This window comes from Cucurbita maxima, unplaced genomic scaffold (genome assembly GCF_002738345.1).
Source record: "Cucurbita maxima cultivar Rimu unplaced genomic scaffold, Cmax_1.0 Cma_Scf00025, whole genome shotgun sequence".
Taxonomy (NCBI): Eukaryota; Viridiplantae; Streptophyta; class Magnoliopsida; order Cucurbitales; family Cucurbitaceae; genus Cucurbita; species Cucurbita maxima.
Window position 1 is genome coordinate 3,180,398 of NW_019272041.1, and position 23,376 is coordinate 3,203,773.

The window sequence follows — 23,376 nt, forward strand, 5'->3', positions numbered from 1 at the left end:
TTTTTTTTTTTTTTTTTTTTTTTTTTTTTTTTTTTTTTTTTTTTTTTTTTTTTTTTTTTTTTTTTTTGTTATGAATTTAAACCAAAAATAAATATTGCCTTAAAAATTGGGCTTTCTTTTAAATTATTTTGGTTCATTTGTTAATATTTATTTGACTTTAAATATGCAATAACTCTAAACTTAGAAAACACTCCAATTTACTATTTTTCTCTTTAACCATTTAATTTACTCACCACTCACACAAAATAGGTTAATAAAACAATAACTTAAGAACATAGCAACAATTTATTAATAAATTTAACATTTTGTTTAGCAAAATGACTTAATACAAAACTTTAATATCATTTCAATTCATGTAAATAAGCTTTAAAAAATACCATATACTAAGGTTAAACCTTAGGACGATGTATTTTTTTTTTTTTTTGGTGTCGACACGATGAACATGATGCTACACAAGCAAAGATTCCACAACTATGAAAGCAATTACTACAAAAGACAAGAATCGTTATTACAAATGTATTATATCATCAAGAGATTACATAACGACCCTGGTCTTACTATCAGGAGTACCGAACTTTCAACGAGAAAAAATAAAAGAATACGAGATAGAATTCACTAACGATCGACCCAGCGTGCTATAACTCAGCACAAACTCCCACAAGCCACAAAACCAACCAATCTCAAGTAAAAGAAACTTTTTTGTAACAGCACGCTTCTGCAACACACTTGGTATTTTATACATTATGAAAAACAGCAAAAGGCTGTGTTTGAATCATACATTGAAAACGTTCAACTTACAAACACTTCGCATACATTACATGACAAGTATACATATCAATACACTTCAAATCTGCCATCCCCAACCCATTTCTTAGCCTACCCTTCCACTGAACCAATAATAGTATACATACAACAAATATAAATACAAATGCAGAAGAAATTTTGGCACCACACCAAGAATCAGATCTTCAGATTAGTAATCAGAATCTACTCTACTTTCACACTGAGTTACTAAGCAAGTAACATAGCAAACCAAATCCTAGCCAGGAAAGATCCCAGAAACTGAGAGGGCAGCTACCATTTCTTAAACGAGCCAACCGAACACTCTATGGACTCAACACGAAATACCTAATACTAAATATTTTTAAGTATCACGAACACTAGCTAATTCCTCCATTTTGATCAATCAGTGTACCCACTTGGTCTCCGCACAATGCTTTTGAGATATTTCCAGGCTCAAGAAGATTAAAGACAACGACTGTAAAAATAAAATTGGGTTGGATTTTATCTGATTCTTAAACAGCAACGCAATAAACAGGAAAAAACTGAACTCCCAAGCATTGAAGGAGGATTCGACCATTATCGTTTTATAATCTAGTTTCTAGTACTTGCTCTACCTCATGGATAAAAAAATGTCCGAAACTTGTATTTAGTGTTATGAGATCAAACCAGAATTTTCTGCCTGTCGCTGTATGGAATTGGTATCGTAAAATAAACTAGAATTGAATGCATTAGTTGAAAAGACTATACCTGAATACTACATTAATAATATATAAACAAGAAAACGTACCCGGAATGTTGTTCTCTTCGCAGAAAGTTAATGCAGTCACGTCCATGCTTGTGGCACCTCTTGAGGCCAACTCTCTGAAAGAGATGTGCTTGAATGTAAAATTGTTGTCTTGCGAACTGCAGTCATACACCCCATCAGCATTGGTACCTTTAAGAACTGCCTCGGCATGAACTAAGAGAGAAAGGCAAGTAAAACTACGTAAGCATTCAAATCCTAAAGACTAGCATATGATGCTGCAACAACAAAGCTAAAAGAGAGGATGGTAGGCAGAGGGTAATACTCTCAGAAGCTCGAAGAGCTGCAGCTGTATCAGTGAAAAATAGGGGATTGCCAGTGCCAGTGCCAATGCCACCAAATATAACTACTCTGCCTTTCTCAAGATGCCTTATAGCACGTTGCCTACTGTATGGTTCAGCAACCTCATGAAGCATAAATGCAGATTGGACACGAGTCTGGACTCCCATATTCTCTATTGCTGACTGGAGAAGTATTGAATTCATCAAAGTAGCCATCATACTGTATAAATGGTATTCAAGACGTCAACATCAGTCATGCACATAGTAACACGATGAGATGTTTATCGAGTAGGTTTTACCAACAAATTAAGGTCAGGATATACATAAACCTATCCTAAATTAAATGGCATAGCATTTCTTTAGCTACCACTAGCAGCACCTATCCAGCCAACAAAGAACATATGATATGTTCCAACATCTTCGTACAACTTTAACATTCTTCTTTTGATCTATCCCAATAAACCTCAGATGCATTCATGGTCTCAACTACACATCACTAGACCTAGTGTGACAACTTTCAAGCTTTAGAAACTTTAGAATTCAAGGATATAGCGGTACAAGTTGCAACAGATAATCGGAGATCCTATTCAAGAGGATTAGGAACTTATTCAAAAGGATGTGAAATTTTTGTGACACTTAATCAAAAGGATTAGGAACTGGAATGTTTTTATCTCTAAAGATCTTATCTTAGAAAATGTTCTGCATGTTCCTAACCTTAAATGCAATCTTCTTTCAATAGCAAACTAGCAATTACGAAAAAAAATGCATTATAACCTTCTACTCACATGGGTGTATTTTTCAAGATTTGGATTTGGGGAAGACGATTGACAATGCTAAAGAATATTTGGGTTCACTATATCCTGAATATCCCCAAGCCTCATGTAAAGAAGTTAGCCGTTACTAAATCCTTTTTTTCTTCTTCTTCTTCTTCTAAAGATAATTATGACAGTAGGATAAATCTTTTTTTCAATAAAAGTTCTAAAGATAATTTTTATCCTATAGTAGGATTTAGCCTCGAGTAAAGGAACTTTTATCCTACGATTGGCAATGCACCAACATTTAGGCCATCCCAATTTATGTATTTGAGAAGAATATTTCCAGATATTTTTAGTAAAAGTTCTCTGGTTTTTCAATGTGAACCTTGTGAAATGGCAAAACTGACTTGATCTTCATATCCGATACGTCCTAGAGCCCAAGCTGGATCTAATGAACATATACAAATCCAAATTGAGGGGAATGTTGAAAACAGAAGAATTTCTCAAATATCTTTGCATCTTTGTAATTGTGTATCTCCTTTATTGTCGTTTCCTTCTTTGTTTTTTGTTTTTTTTTTCTTTTGTCACCGCAAGGGTTTTTACTTTATTTAACCTATTTTCTCTCCCTTTAAAGATAGGGTTATACTGGTGAATAGTAGTGAAATAAAAGATATCTTACTCCGGTAAAAATTACACTTCCCATATCACTAGCATTTGTCGAAAAGCCTCTTGCTTCATATTCTAGATAACAAACCTCTAAATTTTCTATAATGTCACATAAAACACTGATTTTAGTACCTCTATGTTATCTTGTTTAGGAGAGGTACAATATGAACAAATCAATGTAAAATATCAAAACATCCTATTAAGTAATGGGAAAGAAGATTTAGTATCGCCAAGGTGGTGAGTGAAAACGTACCCAATTTGGTATGCTGTACATCTATCTAAACCTGTTGCAGTCACCCAAGAATCTCCACAAAAGAAGTTACGACCTCCAACAACGATTGCCACCTGTAATATTATAATAAACAATATAGCTCGACGTGAATAAATGGAAAGATGCAATAAAAAGTGGTTAAACGCAATAATCAGTACCTCCACACCCAGGCGACAAGCTATTACAACTTCTCTAGCAATTGCCATTGTAACCTAATCATCAGAGAAACAAACTTGATGCTTGCAACTATCCATCCTAATGATATAATGTTATAACTCCTAAGAAGCTAACAAGAAAATTCTATTAACCTTCGGGTCGATGTTGTTAGGACCAGTCCCTGTAAGAGCTGTACCACTTATTTTAAAGACAACTCTTCGCCACCTTGGACTGGAAACTGATTTGGGTTTTAGATTATTCATATGCCCAGTAGTATTGGGTGCGGGAATAACGTACCTGCGAGGTGGATTGCGAAAACAACAACTAATTAGTTGTTAACCTCTTGAACATAACTAACACAAAATGTCTTTCGTTTGGAGGAAGCTAGAGACATGAAATTATAAGAATCAAACTCAAGAGAAAATTGAAAAACCAACTTATTGTTAGCAGTTCATTAGGCATATCCAGATATGTGTTTCTTATATGTTCATTTACACCAAGTGACTCCAGACTACTCAGCTTAGAACACAATAAAATACACCATTGGGTAATAATATGTCATGCAAATGAAACTGAAATCTGCTTCCAAAAGCAAGTCTAACCAGTTTCATTTTCACATCATAAACCTACATTACAATAGCCAGGCCGAACAACAAATTATGAGTTCATCAACACACCTGCAAACTGCAAACACATGACCAATAAAACCCAAGAGATTAAAAACAGACTGGACGTTCTAGAGATACCATAAATCGATTTTTCGAGACAAAGCCATCACTAGACATATGAAAGTGTCTTTGCTGCTATTAATGTTTTCGGACAAGTTAAAAATTCTAAACATTTGCTGCAATTCTTGAACGATCTTGATCCAGTATTATCTGAACACTGTTTTCAAAGAAATGCACTTAAAATTTCAAACTGCTCCTTTCACTCCCAGAGCCATGACCAGTAAGTACAGGATCCGAGGATGAAAGAATAGCAGATATACTCGTAATTACAACCACATCAGTTGAGGAGATGAAGGAGCATTATTTATAAGGGTGTGAAAACCTCTCCCTAGCAGACCTGCTAGGGACCTATTTTAAAAACCTTGAGGGGAAGCTCAAAAGGAAAATCTCAAAAAGACAATATGGGCTAGCTAACGGTGAGCTTGGTCGGTTAGAACAATCCCCAACAGCAAAAATATGTGAAGAACTTGGGTCTCTTGCAGAGTTGATATGCAAATAGAAGATTAAACTAGACATTAAGAACTAATGGTCACCAGAATCCAAAAGAAAAAAAAAACATAGAGAACATATTATTTCAAAACATGTTTTGTTCTCCAAATCATAGTTGTAGAATGCTATACAACGGGAAGAAAGAGGCGGGAAGGAGTAGAACCTCTTTGATATCCTCGGAGTAGTCGCCGATGAGCCAACGCTTCGATCTTCGTCAGACACAACCTTCATCGTCAAAGAATTTCCAACAATTTGCTCCATCTGCTTATACCAAGGCCAGTGGCTGATCGAAATGCCACCGTTACTCATCCTTTGCCTCTCCAACTTGTACCTCTTCTTTAAGTTGTCTACTTTGTTCTTACACTGCTCTACGCTCTTGCTCTGCTTCTCGCACCGTTCACTCACAGTTGCAGCCACTTCCTCCCAATCCCTCCCTCTCAAATTCCCCCTATTCAGCTGCGTAAATTTCTCCGTATACGCATCCAGAAGGCACGAGATAGCCGCATCGCTCCACTCCTCTCGATCCTTCCTGTATTCTCCCCCACTGGGCGAAGGCTTCGCTCTTTTGTAACTATAAGAACCTCCTTCCTCCCCAAGCTCATCCGACTGATCCTTCCTCTTCTCAACTCGCACATCAACATCAACACCAACACCAACACCAATCCGATTCTGATCTCCGTTACCAAATGAACTGGAGCAGAAAGTAGCATCGCCATAGTCCTCCCCATCGTCCTCCTCCTCCTCCTCCTCCTTATCTATCCGCCCGCCGATCTTCTTCGGACTTCCGGACGGCGCGAGAATCGGCTGAGCCGCTTGAGTGGAAGGTGGCGGAGGCGGCGGTGGGTGGACAGAAGACGATCGAGGCGTGAAGCGGTGAGGAACGTAGGATTGATGGATATGCTGAGGATTTGGAATATGATGGTGGTTGGTGGTGGATTGGTGGTGGTTGTGGTGGTGGTGATCGTCGCTGAGGAGAGAGAAGTCATCGTCACAGGAAGCCATTAGAGGACGTTAGGGTTAGAGTTCAAGCTCCAGCGGGAACAAACGACGGCGTTAGGGGAGTAGAACGAAACGTTTGAGGGCGTTTTCAAATTCAGACGAAAATGATTTGACGGAACTGACCCTGCCGTCAAGTTTTGACGAGTATATTCTCACGGTTCCGTTAACTACAGATAAATTTCAATCGCGTTCCAACATGGTGGTGCCCTTGTAATTGAGGTCCGTGACGATCGTTAGGCCTTTTTCTATTTCCAGAAATACCCTTCTTTACTCTTGGAAATTGTCGATACTCTCCCTTTATCAATTTTCTCGCGTCGTTTATGGACAATTACGTCAATATGGCATAAATTTATTAATCAATAAAATACCTTTAAAATTGAAATTTCTTTTTTAATATAAAAAAAAAAAAGTATAATTTAAAAAGTTTTAAAGCATATAAAATAATTGCGGGTTTTAATGATTTTTTTTAATCAGCACGAATAAATTTCATTAAAAAAGAAAAAAAAAAAGAAAATAGAGAAAGTAAACATGAAAGCTAAAAAGGAGAAATGACAAAATAAAAATATATGGTATGTATAATGAATTAAATTTAATACCTTTTGTGTGAAATTTAATTAAGACTATTTCAATATATTAACCTCGACATAATTACACAAGTATCTGAATTTTAAAAAAATTAAAATATTGAAAAAGTTATTTTAATCGGGCTGGACAGCTGGACTTGAGCCCAATAGGTTCAAATTTTTGTTTCTCTTTAGGCTTAGGCGGCCAAGATGGGCCGATAACCACTAATAATACCAAAAATAGCGGAGGAATTTTGTTGATTTAAATAAATAATAATAAAAAAAAAATAAAATATTTTATTTCATATTCTAAGATCACCCCTTATTAAAAGTGGCTAATGGAGTTTTTCTGACCCATAGGTTTAGCTCGGACATTTATAACAGGACCTAAATAAGCCTCTCCGATGCTTATGTGTATGCCTTTTCAGTTTAGGAAATGGACGCCCAAAACTCGGGTTCATTTTGGTGTAGCTCCAAGGTACCTATAGATGCGAACTCAACTGTTTGTCAATGAAGCCAGCCGAAGTCCCACCGTGGTACGCCCGCCTGATACTTAAATAATTCATATTTTTAAATAATATTGAAAGGAAAAAAATTATTAAAAAATAAATCATGAAAACAAAACTAAGGGTGATTGATTATACAGTTTGTTCTAAAATTAGTAAATTTACATCCCCTGATTTTGAAGCCCTAACCCTAATCCCCTTTCTTCATCGTCTTCAACCTGTAATCGACGATGGATCCCCTCGCTTATTGGAGGAATGCTGCTGCTGATAATGGTGCATATCCATCCAATCCAACTCCTTCTGCTTCACCATCAGCACCATCCTCTCCGTCTCCAGCCTTCTCTTCTCGTTCTCCAGCTTCGCCCTCTCCATATCCCTCTCCTTCTTGCTCCTGAACTTCAGCCATTTCAGCCGCTGCTTCTCCAGCTCGAACGCCTGCGATTGGTACTTCACCTGTTGCTCTTCAAGCTGAATCAACCGGCTCTTCATCCACTGCTTCTTCTCCCACAGACTCCTCCCCCCGTCCTGCAGCACTCCGATCACCTCTGCATTCAATTGCTGCATCGCAGCCACCGCCGCCACTGCAATCCCCCCTTTCCTCGCCCGCTTCCTCGATTCCGTCTCATCCTCCTCTTCGTGACCTCTCGAAGTTCCTTCAATTTCCTCCTCCTCCTCGTCATCCTCATCTTCCTCCGATTCGTCTTCTTCGTCGTCCTCATCATCGTCATCTCCGTCCGCTCCTACTGTCGCCGCGGCAGCGGCGGTCTCCGTCGCGTGGAAGCATCGTTGTTGTTGTTGTTGTTGTTGTTGGTGTTGTTGAAGGTGGGAGGGTGGTTCTGCTGCAGTGTCCGGAGAAGGATGGGCGCCTCCTCCACCGTTGTTGCCAGTGCTGTGACGGCAAGTGTTGTGGTAAGCGCACATTTCTCTGAAGAATAGATGTTTAGAATTGAGTAATTTTCGAACTTCTTCCTTCGTTTTTGGTGTTAATTCCATCGAATCCAATAGCGTTTGATTCTCGACGACTCTGCAAGCGGTTCCTTTCCCCAAAATGTCGTTAACTCGTTTATATCTTTTGTTTAAATCGTTGAATTTGTCTTCGCATTGCTGTGGCGAAACGTAAAATCCCTTCTCCATCATCGCTCTGGAAACCGATTTCCATTTCCCTTTCTTCTGCAGCAGTCCCACTGGTTTTTTCTTGCCGGCGTGGTCCGCTTGCTCCGTCCCACCTTCATCGCCGATGTAAAACACCGCCGTGATTAACAGCCGGACCATCATATCCGTCCATTTCATCCTCTGCCATGGGGAGATCTTCTTCTTTCCATCGCTGTTGCCGTCCTCCACCGCGAACCCCTGCTCCTCGTCATCGCTGAGATTCGACTGCTGCGGCTTGGGCTTCGCAGGGTAAGGGTATCTCACGGCGGTAGGCGGCGGTTGTTGTTGGAGTTGCGGCTTTTGTGGGACGTAAGACACCATTGAAGGGTGATGTAATTGGTGAGAATTCGGGGGATTCGTGGGGTGTGGATGAAGAGGTAAATCCAATCCCAACATTGCCGAATTCATCCCGGAAAACATTCCTCCTCCGCCACCGCCACCGCCACCGCCTCCACCTCCACAGTCGCCTCCTAAACTATCGCTTTCCATTAAAACCACACCCAAATTTCTCCGGTTCGCCGTTACAAATTCCAGAAATAGAACCAAACCCAGAAACAGAAATCCCTTCAAACCAGAAATATCTTATTCTAGAGAGAGAGAGAGAAGAACGGTGGGTTTATGGGATCGTGCGAGTGAGAGAAAGTGAAAGAGAGGGTATATAGATAGAAGAAGGGCAGCCGGTTTTGGGAGAGCGGATAGCGGTATTGGGTTGACAGAAAACCGCCCATGGTTTTGAGAGGCAGCGGCGTTGGTGGAAATTTGGAAACAAGAAGAAACCCACAGGATTCAGAAGAGAGAAAGTTGAATAGGGTTTGTGAGTGGCTGTTTGGTTTGGTAAAACGCCTTTGCCATTACACACATCGTTTTTTTCCACTCTCTTTCTTATTTCTTCTCTCCATTCTTCTTTGGTCAACCCTTTTGTGACTTTATCATTGTTTTGAATTTAAATATATTTTGTCTAAATTAATACAAATATTTTTATTTTGCATTTGAAAATTTTAATTCTTTTTATAAATTAATTCATGTATTAAATTTATGTTTCCTCCCACTTTCCTCTATTTTTTTTCTTACCATTTGAGTCGAGTCACACAAATACCCTATTAATGAAAAGATGTTCGGGGCACGAGAGCCGATCCGTAACATCTTATAACTCTCGTGTATTTTTCGTACAATACAAGTCCGCATTATATGTTTTTTCTCGTGAGACCTTTTTTTGTTACCTTTTCTGGAAAGCTTTTGTTATCGTGACGTTACCTTCCACTTTTGCGATCTTTTAAAAAATAACATCTACATTTCACAAGATATTATCCGCTTTAGCCCGTTACGTATCATCATCAATCTCACAATTCTAAAACGCGTCTACTAGAGGCCCAATGTCTTCGCTCCTCTCCAATTGTATGTTTCGTTCTCCTCTCTAATCAATGCGTGATCTCACAATGCATTTTCCTTGAGGGCTCAATGTTCTCTTTGACACCGCCCAATGCATCAGATGTTATCTGCTTTAGGTTTTTCTTTTCGAGCTATCCCCAAAGTTTTAAAACATGTCTATTAGGGAGAGGTTTTCATGCCTTTGTAAGGAATGTTTTGTTTCCCTCTTCAACAGATGTGAGGTCTCACTATAACAATTGTGAAAATGTAGCCTATTAGTCTTTCGACTACACACCGACCATAACGTACAAAATCGAGCACAAGAGGCCATCAACGTCAAACTTGCAGCCAAAGACTTTCCTCCATAGGGAAATATTTACTACGGTAGAATAAATGGTCCCAAATATCATTTTCTACCACCATTTATAAGTTTTTACCATAGCCGAACATTCTCGATCAACTTTCAACTTCCTTTTGTGCCTCTCCACGTCATGAATGCATTTCGGTAAGGTTCAACAATAAAACACAATGATGAAGAAAAATAACCCAAAAAAAAAATCAAAATTATAATATAACTTTAATTCTTGTTTTATAATTTATATTTGCCATAACCTTTTTGTTTGAGAGATGTTAAAATAAAATAAAAAATAAATTAAAATTGGGCCGCTTGAAGTAATCCACATTCATTTTGGGCCGACATTGTTAGGCCCAAAACCCAAAACCAAATATAAATATTTGTTTTATGCAATCTCCCCAACTTCCCCTATTATTACATCTACTTTCTTTAACAACAAATTAGATAAATGGTTAAACTAAATAATAATAATAATAATAATTTATCATATTTTCATTCACAATTATATCTATAACCATTTTAAAATTTAAAATTATTAATATTTCCACAATTTTTATAATTCACGATTCACTCATTCAAAAATAAATAAATAAATGGAAATTAATATTATTAACTTTTCTAAACAATTTAACCATAATTTTAAAATTAAAGACATAAATTTATTTTCAAAATAAGCTAATAATTATGCCCAATTACTTTCCACCATAAATATCTCATCATGTTGATATATTTCCCATCATTTTTAAAAAAAAAATATTTTTTAAGAAAATAATTTTACACGTGAATTTTTGATGAGACGCCGAAGATATTAATTTGGATCGTCCCATCAATCAATTAATCCGACATTTTACACTATTTTAATTAATTTTGATAAAGACTTGTTTGATTTGTTTAAATATATTCACGTGGTTAATACCGAAAACTTAAGTATATGATTGTTTTTTTTCGATCGTGTCTTAAAATAATTTCTATATATTTTTTAAAAATATATTCATGAAATAAGAATAGCCTATTTAAAGGTCTTATTAGGTGTATCATCCCTAGACTATACAAAATTTAAGCACTTCGGTTAGAAGACCTAACATAGAGACTAAATTTGTAATTTGATCCTAAAATGAAAAACTATTGGTACAAAATAAGATAGCCAATGAGCCTCTTTGGAGTGTTGTTAGCGTCTTGTTCATTGAACTATGTTTAAATTGTTAATTGGAGTTTAGTTTCCCTCTCTAATCGCTATTATACCATTTGTAACGCTCCCAAAACCACCGCTACTATATATTGTCTTTTTTAGACTTTCATTTTCGAGCTTTCCCTCTCCAATCAACGTAAGATCTCACAATCCACCCCCTTGGCCATCACTGGCACACCGCTCGGTGTCCGACTCTGATACCATTTGTAACGCCCCCAAGCCCATTGCTAATATGTATTGTATTCTTTAGGCTTTCCTTTTCGAACTTCCCTTCTCCAACCGATGTGGGATCTCACAATTCACCCTTTGGCCCCAACGTCCTTGCTAGAACAGCACTCGGTGTTTAGCTCTAATACCATTTGTAACGACCTAAACCCACAATAGATATTCCCTCAAGGTTTTTAAACGTACCCGCTAGGAAATGGTTTCAACACTGTTATAAAAAAAATGCTTCATTTCCCTCAAAAACCGACATGTAATCTCACATATACGTTCAACCATGTGGTTAGATATCCGAACATACATTTAAAAAAACCCTTTTGAATCATATATCACATCCTCCATATGCCATTGATATATCACAAAATCATAACATGCTCAAAATGTGTAAACCAAAAAGAGTAGAATAAAAAAGGTGTCTCCTTTGGCGTTAGGTCATAAAACTTGATAACCCATTAACGAGGCGAGAGATCTCAAAGCCCGCCCTCCACGATCCGTAGTTAGTGTCGCAGTGGGGCTTCCAAGTTCTCCAATGGCTGAAACCAAAAGGGAAAAAGAAATAAACAAAACTCATCCCAACTCTGTAAATTTCAACCGCCCACCACTCATCTCCTTCCACGTCCATTTTCCTTCCCTGTTCTGAATTTCCCACGGCCTATTTCCGTGCCCACTTGTCGCACCGAACCCATCTGCGTGAGCCCTTGGAAGAGCTCCAAATTCTTCGATTCGGTGGTTTCTTTATCCTAATTTGACTTGCTTCGATTCGTTTCGTTTCGTTCTCTGTGTTGCTTTTTGTAGCTCGCCATACCCTTTTGCCTCCATTTGCCTTTCCCTCACTTTCCTGTCCCGAAAAGGCAAAAGTTCGCTTTCGAATTTGTATTTGTTTGGTTGGTTTTCATCGAAATCCGTGTCCGGATTTCAAGGACCTGAAACCGCCGGACGAGGGTCGTGGTTTTGATTTTGTTTTTTGTTATTATTTTTAATCCAATCTTGAATGTTTTTTGTGCCGGTGATGATGATGATGCGATGACCTGTAGAAATTGCTGAATTTTGAGGTTTTGATTTTGGAATTGGCGGCGATGGGGGCTTCGCTCTCGAACTTGAGTGAAGTAGCCAATGGCTCCACCATCGGTCCTGGCCTTGGCGACATACCGGAGAGTTGTGTCGCCTGTGTTTTTCTTTACCTTACTCCGCCGGAGATTTGTAACCTCGCTCGGCTTAACAGGGCGTTTCGCGGCGCCGCTTCATCGGATGCCGTTTGGGAATCGAAATTGCCCTCGAATTATCAAGATCTTCTCGATTTGTTGCCCCCCGAACGGTACCAAAATCTGTCAAAAAAGGATATCTATGCTCTGCTATCTCGTCCAGTTCCATTCGATGGTGGAAATAAGGTGGTTCGTCGGCTTCCCTATCGCCGCATTTCATTTCGTTTTTGCTATTTCTTTTCTGGGTTGGAATTTATTTGTTAGGGTTTTGATGTTTGATTCATTTGTGAATTTGGGAGTTCTAATTTTTGGAGGAAGGTATGTTTGTTCACGGAATTTGGAACCATTTTTCAGGAGGTGTGGCTGGATAGAATCACTGGAAGGATTTGCATGTCGATATCAGCTAAGGCCATGGCTATTACAGGAATTGATGACAGAAGATACTGGAATTGGATTCCTACTGAAGAGTCTCGGTTAGATTTGGATTGTTCTTAGCTTCAAACTTTTGAAATTTTTTCTTGTTCTATCCAAGTTTTGAATACTAGAAAAAAATAGTTTCTAAGAACTTATCTTTGTTTTTGGAATTTGGCTCACCTAAACGCCTCGAGGGGTGGCACTCTTCTTCGGAACGAGGAGTTGCTTGCCCGAAAGATTTTCAATATTTTCGTAAGAGAGGTGAAATTCATGGTAGAGAATTGACAAGAAAACACAACATTTTCAAAAACGAAATAGTTATCAAACTGAGTTTAGCTTTTTAGTTGTTGCTTGTGGTCTTTTTGTTCTTGAATTGAGTTTAAATCAGGCAATCCATTCAAGTAATGAAAAGTTTTAATCGTGCTTGCAAAAGAGATTGTTAGCATTTTGATGGAAGATTCAACTATGAACAGATAAGGTGAGTGGCTTTTATTGAATGCATGGACTCCTTTGGTTTCTTCTGATTATTTTGTTTATTTGTCGAGGCAGTCGTTAGGATAGAATGAATATTCGTCGAAACATCTTTTCGTGCGTAAACTGGCCCTTGATGGACAATAAGGGGATAATTTATAGTCTGTTCTTTGGCTATGATGAACATGGAAAATTCTGCTTTGGTTTTGTTTTAAGATATCTTTTGAATAAGTTTCTGAATTATTTGTTTGCTCTTAGGCGCTGCTATGGTTCTTGTTCTGGTAATTTATGAATGTTTATATGAAGTTCTTGAGATAGTTCATGATGCAAATAGACTTGATAAGCTTTTTAATCAGAGCAATGAGATTTCCATCGAGCAGGGTTGCTAGAATTCATGTTCGATCCAGTTGTTATTTAGCTAAGTGTTACGATCTTACGAAACAGCAGCACGACTCTTATGTTTCTCGATCTTTTCAGGTTCAATGTTGTGGCATATCTGCAGCAAATTTGGTGGTTTGAAGTAGATGGGATGGTAAAATTCCCATTTCCTGCTGATATCTATACACTGACCTTCAGACTTCACCTTGGAAGGTTCTATAAGCGGCTTGGTCGACGTACATGCAGCTTCGAGCATACTCACGGTTGGGGCGTAAAGCCAGTACGGTTTGAAATGTCTACTTCTGATGGACAGCAAGCAACGCATGAATTCTGTTTAGACGAGCACGGTTTTATTGATGTAAGTGGACACCGTAAGCGTGGGTGTTGGATAGAATACAAGGTAGGTGAATTTTTGGTCGACAAGTCGGGATCAGCCACGGAAATAAGATTTTCCATGAAACAGATTGACTGCACGCATTCAAAAGGCGGGCTTTGTGTAGATTCTGTATTTATCGTTCCGAGTATCTTGAAAGATCGTAAAAAATGAGGAATCCCAGAAAGAGTAGTCAACAGAAGAAGATTATAACTTGGAAATTTACAGGTTACACCATTTTTAGGCTTCTGATATTTGGGAGGACGTTGTCTTGGTTTTCCCTGATAGGTATGCGTTCTTTCCTTTTTGCTTATGTACATTCTGTTATCATACAAACTCATCAGTTTTGTTACGTTCTGTACAATTAACTCGAGACCGACATGAATTAGGAGGATTCGACTGATTTCTTTGCTTATTTGAACTGGTTTGTCTCTGTGTTCGGTTCAGTTTATCGAGTTTTATCAATTTTCCTGATAGAAACTTGAAGACTTTACTGCTTATATCTTCTCTGATGTGAACACTCTTGAGATATCTGATGCTTAGTTATGTTCATTACGTGATTTGGAAGCTCTTTTTGGATCGTTTTATCGAAACCTACAAAGCTTTACTGAAATTTGTTTCGGTTTGAAGCTGTTCGGAATTCAAACTATTATTATGAGATCCCACGTCAATGAGAGAGAGGAACGAGCCTCAAAGGGGGGTGGATTGTGAGATCTCACATCAGTTGGAGAGGAGAACGAAACATTCTTTATAAGGGTGTGGAATACTCTCTCTAGTAGACACATTTTAAAAACCTTGAGGGAATCTCCGAAAGGAAAAAAACAAGAACAATATCTGCTAGCGGTGAGCTTGGGCTATTACAGAACACATCTAGAAACTTGAAACTCTTGTTGAATTCTTTAGATTAAGAAGAAAGTACCGAGCATAAACAAAGCTTACCTTCTTGGATTAGAGAACAAACCGAAACCACTATGACCAGATTGCTTTAAAGGCAGAAGAAAGAGTCGGTTTCTTGTCTCTATAGCAACTTCAAAAGTAGTCTTAATGATGTGCTAGTTTGGTTATGGTGGGGTTGGTTTCGTTGTCGTCGTCGAACGAACTAAGCATTTAACGCTTTGGATCGAATGATTTAAAGTCAGTGTTCATGTTTGTTCAAATCAAGCTAATAGTTCTTATTTTCCAACTTGGACTGAAATAAAGCACTTACGATCAATTCTTATCACTGTTTATGGCTATAGATGTATGAACAAAAAGAGTGCTACCTTGTGTTTGGAATGTACCATTAATAATTTCTTTACTCACTTTCCATTTAGATATGCCTTTAGGCTTCTCTAGATTCAAGCCTTTGCAATTGGAGGCCTTTTTTAGTCTTTTGCTTGTCCTCATTCGTTACCTGTCGTTCTCTCCCGTTCTTTGACTCGAATCTTATTCATTTGTAGTTGATGTTCGGATTAATTCTGCTTATTGTCGACTTGTTCGATTGACCTCAAAGGATTTCAGTCACCCAACACCACATATTTCTTCTTGATAGCGAATCCATTATTGTAAAATCTCTCGTTAGTAGACACATTTTAAAATTCTGAAACTGATGACGAAATTAATAGGCCAAAGTCGATAATATTGACTAGTGGTGGATTTGGGCTACAAATGGTATTGGAGTCAGGCACTGGACAGTGCGAGATACTAATTAGAGTAGGGCTACAAATGGTATTAAAACAGTGCAGACAATATCTGCTAGCGGTGAGCTTGAGGTATTACAAATGGTATTAGAGTCAGACGCCTACCGATCTGCTAACGAGGATGCTGACTTCCAAAAAGGGTGGATTGTGAGATCTCACATCAATTGGAGAGGGAAACACAACATTCCTTGTGAGATCTCACATCAGTTGGAGAGAGAAACACAACATTCCTTATAAGAGTGTGGAAACCTTTCCTACCTTTCCTCGGCAGTCATGTTTTAAAACTGTAAGGCTGATTACGATACGTAACGGGGCAAAACAGACAATATCTGCTAGCGGCGGGTTTGATATTTTATATGCTGCCCTGCCCCTACTCTAGAAGATTGGCAATCCATTGATTAGATCCCGATTCAATTTTATTTCATCAGTCGTCAAATTGTCTAGTATGTCACATGTTAATCTATCTTCTTCTCATACATTACAAAAATCCAACTCTCGCTACGAGTAATCTAGTCATTCTCCCATCCTCGTCTTTTCTTTTCCCCATGATTTAAATGAAAACAACTTAACCTAAAACGTAACATATCGCACATGACACGGTGTGTATGAATGCTACAAATGGATAGACGAAAAATAAAGAGAAATGTACAAAGTACTCAAACATCAATACAAGCAAACAAGCTCAACATAGATCGATCCAATTCGAAACACCAAATCAACTCGTTCCAAAATTAAAAGCTCGAAACATGTCAAACCTAACCGCCCACATTGATAAATAGCTTTACAAATGATGAAATACTTGAAAAATAAGAAAACAAAGTTGAAGAAATCCTAAGCAAAGTTGTTTGTCTGAAGTACTGCGCAGACAATTGCAGTCACTGCATTGTCCTTTTTGCTGCGTTTTCAGACACACAACAACTTAGAATAATGTTTGCGACATTTTTCCATTTAGTATTTAATACTTTTATTAAAGCTTTTGGTCTCATGTTTTTTTAGAGAAGAATATTTCAAATGCCCCGAACAATTTTATAAGATATTGGTAAATTAATATTAATTAGTTGAGCTATATTCAAATTGATTAAATTATTTAATTTTACTCGTTTCTAACAATTTTCTAAAAATTTGAGAATTTGTGCTAAGATCTTTTTTATTTTTTTCAAAAAAAAGCAATCTACCCAAAGTGGGTAGTTGTGGTACAAATAAACACCTAGTGAAATTAAAAATAAATAAAAGACAGCCCTTTTAAAAGTTTCACATTATTATTCCAAACAGCCCATTTATGAAATATTTAACGAATTTAAATTAGAATTTACTCTTCCAATCATAATCGTACAGTAATTAAAATATAGAAAATTCAGAATTTTCATTGGAACGTAAAATTAAAAATAGAGAAAATAAATATGAAAATAGAAAGAAAATATTTAATTTGAGAGGGGGTTGCGTGTAAATATGAAGAATAGGGGGGGTTGGGATATAAATTAATTTCACCAACCCCATCGCTGGGACCAGGCAGGCTGAAATGTAATATTAATATTATTATTATATGTATTGATTTTGCAATGTGAATCTTTAGGTTATAAAGTTTGTAGGCATTAGGCACGGCTATGTCTGCACATTTTTGCCTTCTTCTCATTCAAATCCTTACCCATTCCTAATTAGTGGTTGGTTTATAATATATGCTTTTAAAATGTGAAACACTCGTTACTCGTCACTCTTACGGTAAAAACTCAAACCTATTCCTAGTAGATATTTTTTGTTTTAACCCGTTACGTATCGTCTTTTAAAATGCATCTACTAGAGAGAGGTTTCTACACTAATGTTTTGTTCTTCTTTCCAACTAACGTAGGATCTTACAATCTACCATCATTCGGGGCCAGCGTCTTTGTTGGCATACCGTATGGTGTCTAGCTCTGATACAATTTGTAACATCCAAAACCCATCAATAGTAGATATTGTCTACTTTGACTCATTATATATCGTCGTCAATCTCACGATTTTAAAATGTATATACTAGGGAGAGGTTTCTACACCTAAAATGCTTCGTTCTCCTCTCTAACTAATGTAAGATCCCACAAACTTAAAATTAGAATTTTTTTTAAAATTCAAACTATATTTTGAAACTTAAAAAAAAGTAGGTCGGAAAAAACCGTATTTAATAATATAATTAAAAAAATATTAAAATATCACGAAAAAAGTTAAAATCTTTTTTTTTTTTTTTTTAACTAATACAAACAAAATCGAAAAACACACTGGAAGGGACAATAACAAACAAACATATATTTTCCCAAAAAAAATAAAATAATAAAAAATAAAAATACATAAAATTGGGTAGTTGCTTTGTGTTGTCTCTATCGTGTTGTTAGCTGTTCATATTTTATTTTCCACTGTAAAATTAATTAATTAAAAACCTTTTATTGTTATTATTTATTTTTCCGACACCAAATTGAAGAAATACCCTATACTTATCCCTCATAAATACATACAATACTTATTCACTTGTAACTGTCTCTTAATATATATATATATTAAAAATAAATTTTAATATTAGTTAATTTTTTTATTCATGTAAACAATAAAAAAAAAAAAAAAAAAAAAACTTTGTTTTTATCCATGTACTTTCATACCCAATTTATTTTATTTTTTAAATGTTTTTTTATTTTAATTTATAAACTTTTTACAAAAAAAAATGTAAGTTATGTGGTTTATAAATTTGTGTCATTATTAAACGTTAATAGTTTTTAGGATGACTCGTGTTCTTTTTAAATATGACTAAAGAGAAGGACGATTATGTCCAACACGAATATTGAAAGACAAATCGAAGTTGTTTTAGAAACTATTATTTTAATTTTGGAAAATAATGTTTATAAGCTTAACAAAACGTTATTAACTCATTATCATTTTACTCTATACGGGTAGAGAAACTTCTCTCTAACATACGTGTTTTAAGACCGTGAGGCCGACGACGATAATTAATGGGCCAAAACGGACAATATCAGATAATATTGAGCTTAGGTTGTTACATTTATAATCAGTTTTTTTAAGTTTTACAGAAAATGAGGAATCCAGATACTCGATCTCTATGCTGAAGACACACGTCTTAACCAATTATTTTTGCTTAAACGGACTATTTTTTGCCTATTTCGAGCGTTACACGTTTAGATCTACGTCTACTTTTTATTTACGGGCTCGAGAATTGATGAAAGTGGGTTGATCGTTGAAAAAAGTACATAAATGGTGAACTCCATTATTAGGTTATTGCCCACTTCAAGACTTCAAAATCTGTTTCTCCCTTAGTAAATAGCAGACTCAGCTTTGAATGAAAATTCAAAACTTTCACCTCAACACTATTTCTAACTCCAACAACAAATGTACATTTATGTAAATTCATCTCTTTATTTATTTCAACCATATATATTTTTATTAATTTTGATTCAATTCAACTATATTCGAGTTGATTTTTTAATCTAATTTATCGATTTTTTAAAATTTATATTAATTTAAATATATTTAAAATATCCATCCGTGACGATTTAAATGCAATGGTTTCTCCCACAACCGGTAGTTATGAGTGTGTCTCCATTGAATTCAAATTAATTTTTTGTCGCTCGAACTCAAAAAGTAAGTAAATAAATAAATAATAAATATATAATTTAAACCTCTGACATTTTGAAGGAAAATATATATCTTAATCAAATTGAGTTTATAAATAATTTATATTTAAGCATTATTTGAAACCTAATAAAAAAATAGTCATTAATTAATTTATGAAATAATTATAGATTAATTAAGAAAATTATTTAATGGCCCAACCTTGAGAGGATTTTTAAAAATCCTGTATTATTATAAAACTAAACAAATTACCAAATCCATTTGACTTTAGTTTTAAAAGGGATGATTTAGTATTAGGCTAAGAACAAAGTCAAACAGATTTGCTAATTTTGGGTCCACTTACACTAATTTTATCATTAAAATTAACTAATTAATATATATTTTAAAATAATTAATTAGTGGGTCAAAAAAATAATAAAAATATATTTTAAAATGAATAAATAAATATTTAAGAGGGGAGAGATTATCAATTAATTATGATTATCAATCTACCCTTAATCATCTAGCCTTTTTTACTTTGGTGGGGCCTTAAGTATTAATTATAAAAATAAAAAAAAGCTTAAATTATTTTAATTTGGTTATAAAAATTAAAGGAAAATTAATAAAACTCGATTAAATTATTCCATAAGAAAAAAAAAACAAAATTTATTAATTCTTAAAAAATGTTTTTAAAATATAAAATCACTAAATAATTGTTTTTTTTTTAAAAAGTGAATTTAGAATATTTGAAAATAAAAAATTAATCACACACTAATTATTACATAAACCACGTTTCCCTTTGCATACTCATAAAGTTGACATTAATAATTATGGTCCACCTATACAAAAAAAAAAAATAATAATAATAATAAATAAAAAAAAGGGGAATAATAATGAAGTTAATTAAAACTCATGTCAAAATATATAATACAGATTACTTAGTTTAATTAATTGTATTATGTCACTAAGATATAGCTTTTCAACTTTATCCAAATACTCTTAATTAAGTACATATAATACACTATACATCCCAATTATACCTAATACATTATCCCTCTAAAAAAAATTTATTTAATGAAATTAAAACAATATAATTCACGGTCACACACACCGAACATTCGAAAATATAATATTTTTCAAAATTTATGTTTTTTTTGAAGAGACTGAAATAATATAGTGTATGATTATACATCGTAAAAATCAAAGCTTTAATTCGTGACGATAAAACGATGATTTTAAAGATAATAGTTACGTCGTTCTACACGGTATTTGATCGTTTTTCTTTGCTTTCTCTCTCTTTTTAAGTGTTTCCAAGTTGGTGGATAAGATATAAAAAAATTTGTACTAGCATTTATTTATATATATATAGAAAAATAGAGAGGAGCTAAGAAAAAAGAAAAGTGATAAACAGTAGAGAGCAAAGGGATATGAACACTTTTCAACAATGCTGACTCTCACCCTCATTTGTAGCCCTAATTTTCAATTGCCCTAAATTTCACTTTCTCTCTCCTCTCTCTGTTTCTCTCTCTATTTGTAGCTTCAATTCCCACTCAAAACCCTCACTTCCATCTTCCACATTCGAAGCTAATCTGATCGGAAAATTTCACCGGAGACTGGAAAACATGGAGTGGGCCACCGGAAGTTTCAGACCCTTTGTTTCTCGAGCGCCGGAATCTTCATTTGGGTTTCTCTATAACTATAATCTTGAACAATATCAGGGTAATATTCAATGTTCTTGAGGGTTTTTTTTTTTTATTTTTTTATTTAATGAATTTGTTGTTTTGTTTATTTGATTTGTTCTAGTGGTTATAAACTTAAAAATAATGACACCCAGATCAGAAAAATCTGATCTTTCCACTTTTTTAGGTGTTTTTTTTTAAAAAAAAATTGTTCTTTTGTGTGTGTGTGTGTGTGTTTTTTCCGACAAGTAACTGTCACTAAACAAACGGATAATCGAAGATCTGAAACGGAGGTGGTTTTTTTAATGAATGTTTCATGTTTTTCGAACATGATTCTCTTGCAGATCCATGGAGGATATAATTAATTATATAAAATAGTTGAAAGATTTGTAGGGTTTTGTTAATCTTGTCTCTGGGGTTTTGCTTCCATGAGCAGGCATAGATGTGAAGCATTCAGCGATGGCGGGGGCGTCGGAGACGGTGCTGCAAGGGCTGGTTCCAGGGATGGACATGAACAGCTATGGAAATTTGGAGAAGAAGAAGCGGCTGAGCAGCGAGCAGCTCGACTCACTCGAACAAAGCTTCCAGGAGGAGATCAAGCTCGATCCCGACCGGAAGCAGAAGCTGGCCAAGGAGCTCGGTCTGCAGCCACGCCAGATCGCTGTTTGGTTCCAGAACCGCCGTGCGAGGTGGAAGGCAAAGCAACTCGAGCATCTCTACGACACTCTCAAACAAGAGTTCGATGCCATTTCTAGAGAGAAACATAAGCTTCAAGAGGAGGTATGCTTTTTTTCCCTTGATCTATGAAGTTTTAAAAAAAAAAAAATCAGATCTTTTTAAGATCTCAACTTAATAGTGAACTAAATTATGGGTTTTTTTTTTAATAGAGTAGGGTTGATTCAAGAAAATTATGAGCTTTTTGTAACAAATTTACTTGTAATGTATCTCATAAATCATTAATAAGTGCATTTTAATCATCAAAAGTACTTCAGCTTTAGAGAATTGAATTAGGGTTTATCTATACTTGGTTCGATCTCGAGTATATCTCATAAATCGTTCGTTTTTACACAAATTCATTGCATTTGAAATAGAAAGTTCGGTGCTTTTTTAGTCAATGTGGTTGGCAGTTTTGAACCGTTCGGATGTAGAAAAGATGAATATCGTCTTTTAACCCTGGCAGGTAATGAAACTGAAAAGCATGCTGAGAGAGCTTCAAACTGCGAGGAACCAAGTGTCGACGGTGTACACTGAATTGTCGGGGGAGGAGACGGTGGAGAGCACCTCGGTCGGAGCTGGCTGCTCAAGCAAGCCGAGTGCGGCGGCGGTGGCAGAAGCAGCAGCGAACCAATACCCGACGCCACCGGAGCAGTGCAACTATGTGTTCAACACTGAGGAGTACAACCCCATGTCTCCAACCTTCTGGGGGACTCTCCCATCCTCTTATCATCCCCAGTAAACTTGTTTGCTTTGGTTTTTTTGTTTTTTTTTTTTTTTTTAATTTCATGAAAAAGTAAGATTGTGAAGTGAGAGGTTAAATTAGGGTTTTTTTAGAGAATAGTGTTGAAATTTGACAGTTTCTAATATCTGGGTCTTGGGATTTGTTTGGACAGTTCAGATCATACCACCTCAAATCTGTGTTTTTTATTTTATATATTAAGGGAAAAAAAATGGAGAATTTAATGAAAAAAAAATTATCGAGAAAGAGTTGAGGTTATATGATCTGAACTTTCTGTGCTGATTCAATGAGATCCCAGTTTAATAAATTTAATTTATGTGTTTGTGTTCATCGACTGATCTGTTTAATGATTAGGGTTTGGATGAGCTTTGATGATTTTAAGGATAAATGTTCATATTTTAGCTCTATTTTTAAGTTTGAAACATATTTTTCCATAATTTTCGGAAGATATAAAAATGTTTTAATGTGAAGAAGAGGATGAAGTCGAAAACGTGCTCATAAGTTACTATTAAATTATGCTACATTTTGATTTTATGTCGATTGTTAGACCAAGAAATATGTTTTTGCACCAGTACACACTTGAGCATGGTGCAACATATGTAGTAAAATTTGTTTGATGGAAAAGAGGCGACTCGGTTGAGGATTGTTGGGAGAAAATACAATATTATAAGAAAAATTAATGTGGATTCAACTTCGGCCGTGTTGAACATCGTAGGTGACCGAAAAAGCTTCACTGACTAGAGCCAAAGGCTGAAAGACTTGACCAAGCGGTGGTTGAAGAAATGACTTGATTGAAAATTCTTCCACCACCGACATTGATTCTCACCCCCGTAACTTGAAGTAGCCAATTT

The 23,376-nt window shown here is 35.8% G+C and overlaps 4 protein-coding genes across 5 annotated transcripts; 2 read left to right on the top strand and 2 right to left on the bottom strand.

Annotated features, from left to right (window-relative positions):
- Positions 1-713: 713 nt before the first annotated feature.
- Positions 714-6,243, bottom strand: LOC111498641. The gene is made up of 7 exons (XM_023149965.1): positions 5,095-6,243; positions 3,867-4,011; positions 3,717-3,770; positions 3,541-3,632; positions 1,851-2,086; positions 1,571-1,741; positions 714-1,258 (listed from the first exon to the last, which is right to left on the bottom strand). The coding sequence occupies exons 1-7, from the start codon at positions 5,931-5,933 to the stop codon at positions 1,161-1,163; spliced, it is 1,635 nt and encodes a 544-aa protein (XP_023005733.1). The 5' UTR covers positions 5,934-6,243; the 3' UTR covers positions 714-1,160.
- Positions 6,244-7,058: 815 nt separating this feature from the next.
- On the bottom strand, positions 7,059-9,039 carry LOC111498678 (ESF1 homolog). Its single transcript, XM_023150015.1, has one exon. The coding sequence runs from the start codon at positions 8,638-8,640 to the stop codon at positions 7,213-7,215; it is 1,428 nt and encodes a 475-aa protein (XP_023005783.1). The 5' UTR covers positions 8,641-9,039; the 3' UTR covers positions 7,059-7,212.
- A 2,676-nt stretch (positions 9,040-11,715) lies between these two features.
- On the top strand, positions 11,716-14,599 carry LOC111498715 (F-box protein PP2-A15). Of its 2 annotated transcripts, none has more exons than XM_023150060.1 (3): positions 11,716-12,676; positions 12,842-12,960; positions 13,850-14,599. In XM_023150060.1, exons 1-3 carry the CDS (start codon positions 12,362-12,364, stop codon positions 14,295-14,297), a joined length of 882 nt encoding a protein of 293 aa, XP_023005828.1. In that variant the 5' UTR covers positions 11,716-12,361; the 3' UTR covers positions 14,298-14,599. The 2 variants fall into 2 exon arrangements, with proteins under 2 accessions (XP_023005828.1, XP_023005829.1); XM_023150061.1 differs by having other exon boundaries at positions 11,722-12,673.
- Positions 14,600-20,802: 6,203 nt separating this feature from the next.
- Positions 20,803-22,855, top strand: LOC111498652 (homeobox-leucine zipper protein ATHB-22-like). Its single transcript, XM_023149975.1, has 3 exons — positions 20,803-21,109; positions 21,506-21,849; positions 22,250-22,855. Exons 1-3 carry the CDS (start codon positions 21,013-21,015, stop codon positions 22,523-22,525), a joined length of 717 nt encoding a protein of 238 aa, XP_023005743.1. The 5' UTR covers positions 20,803-21,012; the 3' UTR covers positions 22,526-22,855.
- The last annotated feature ends 521 nt before the right edge of the window (positions 22,856-23,376 follow it).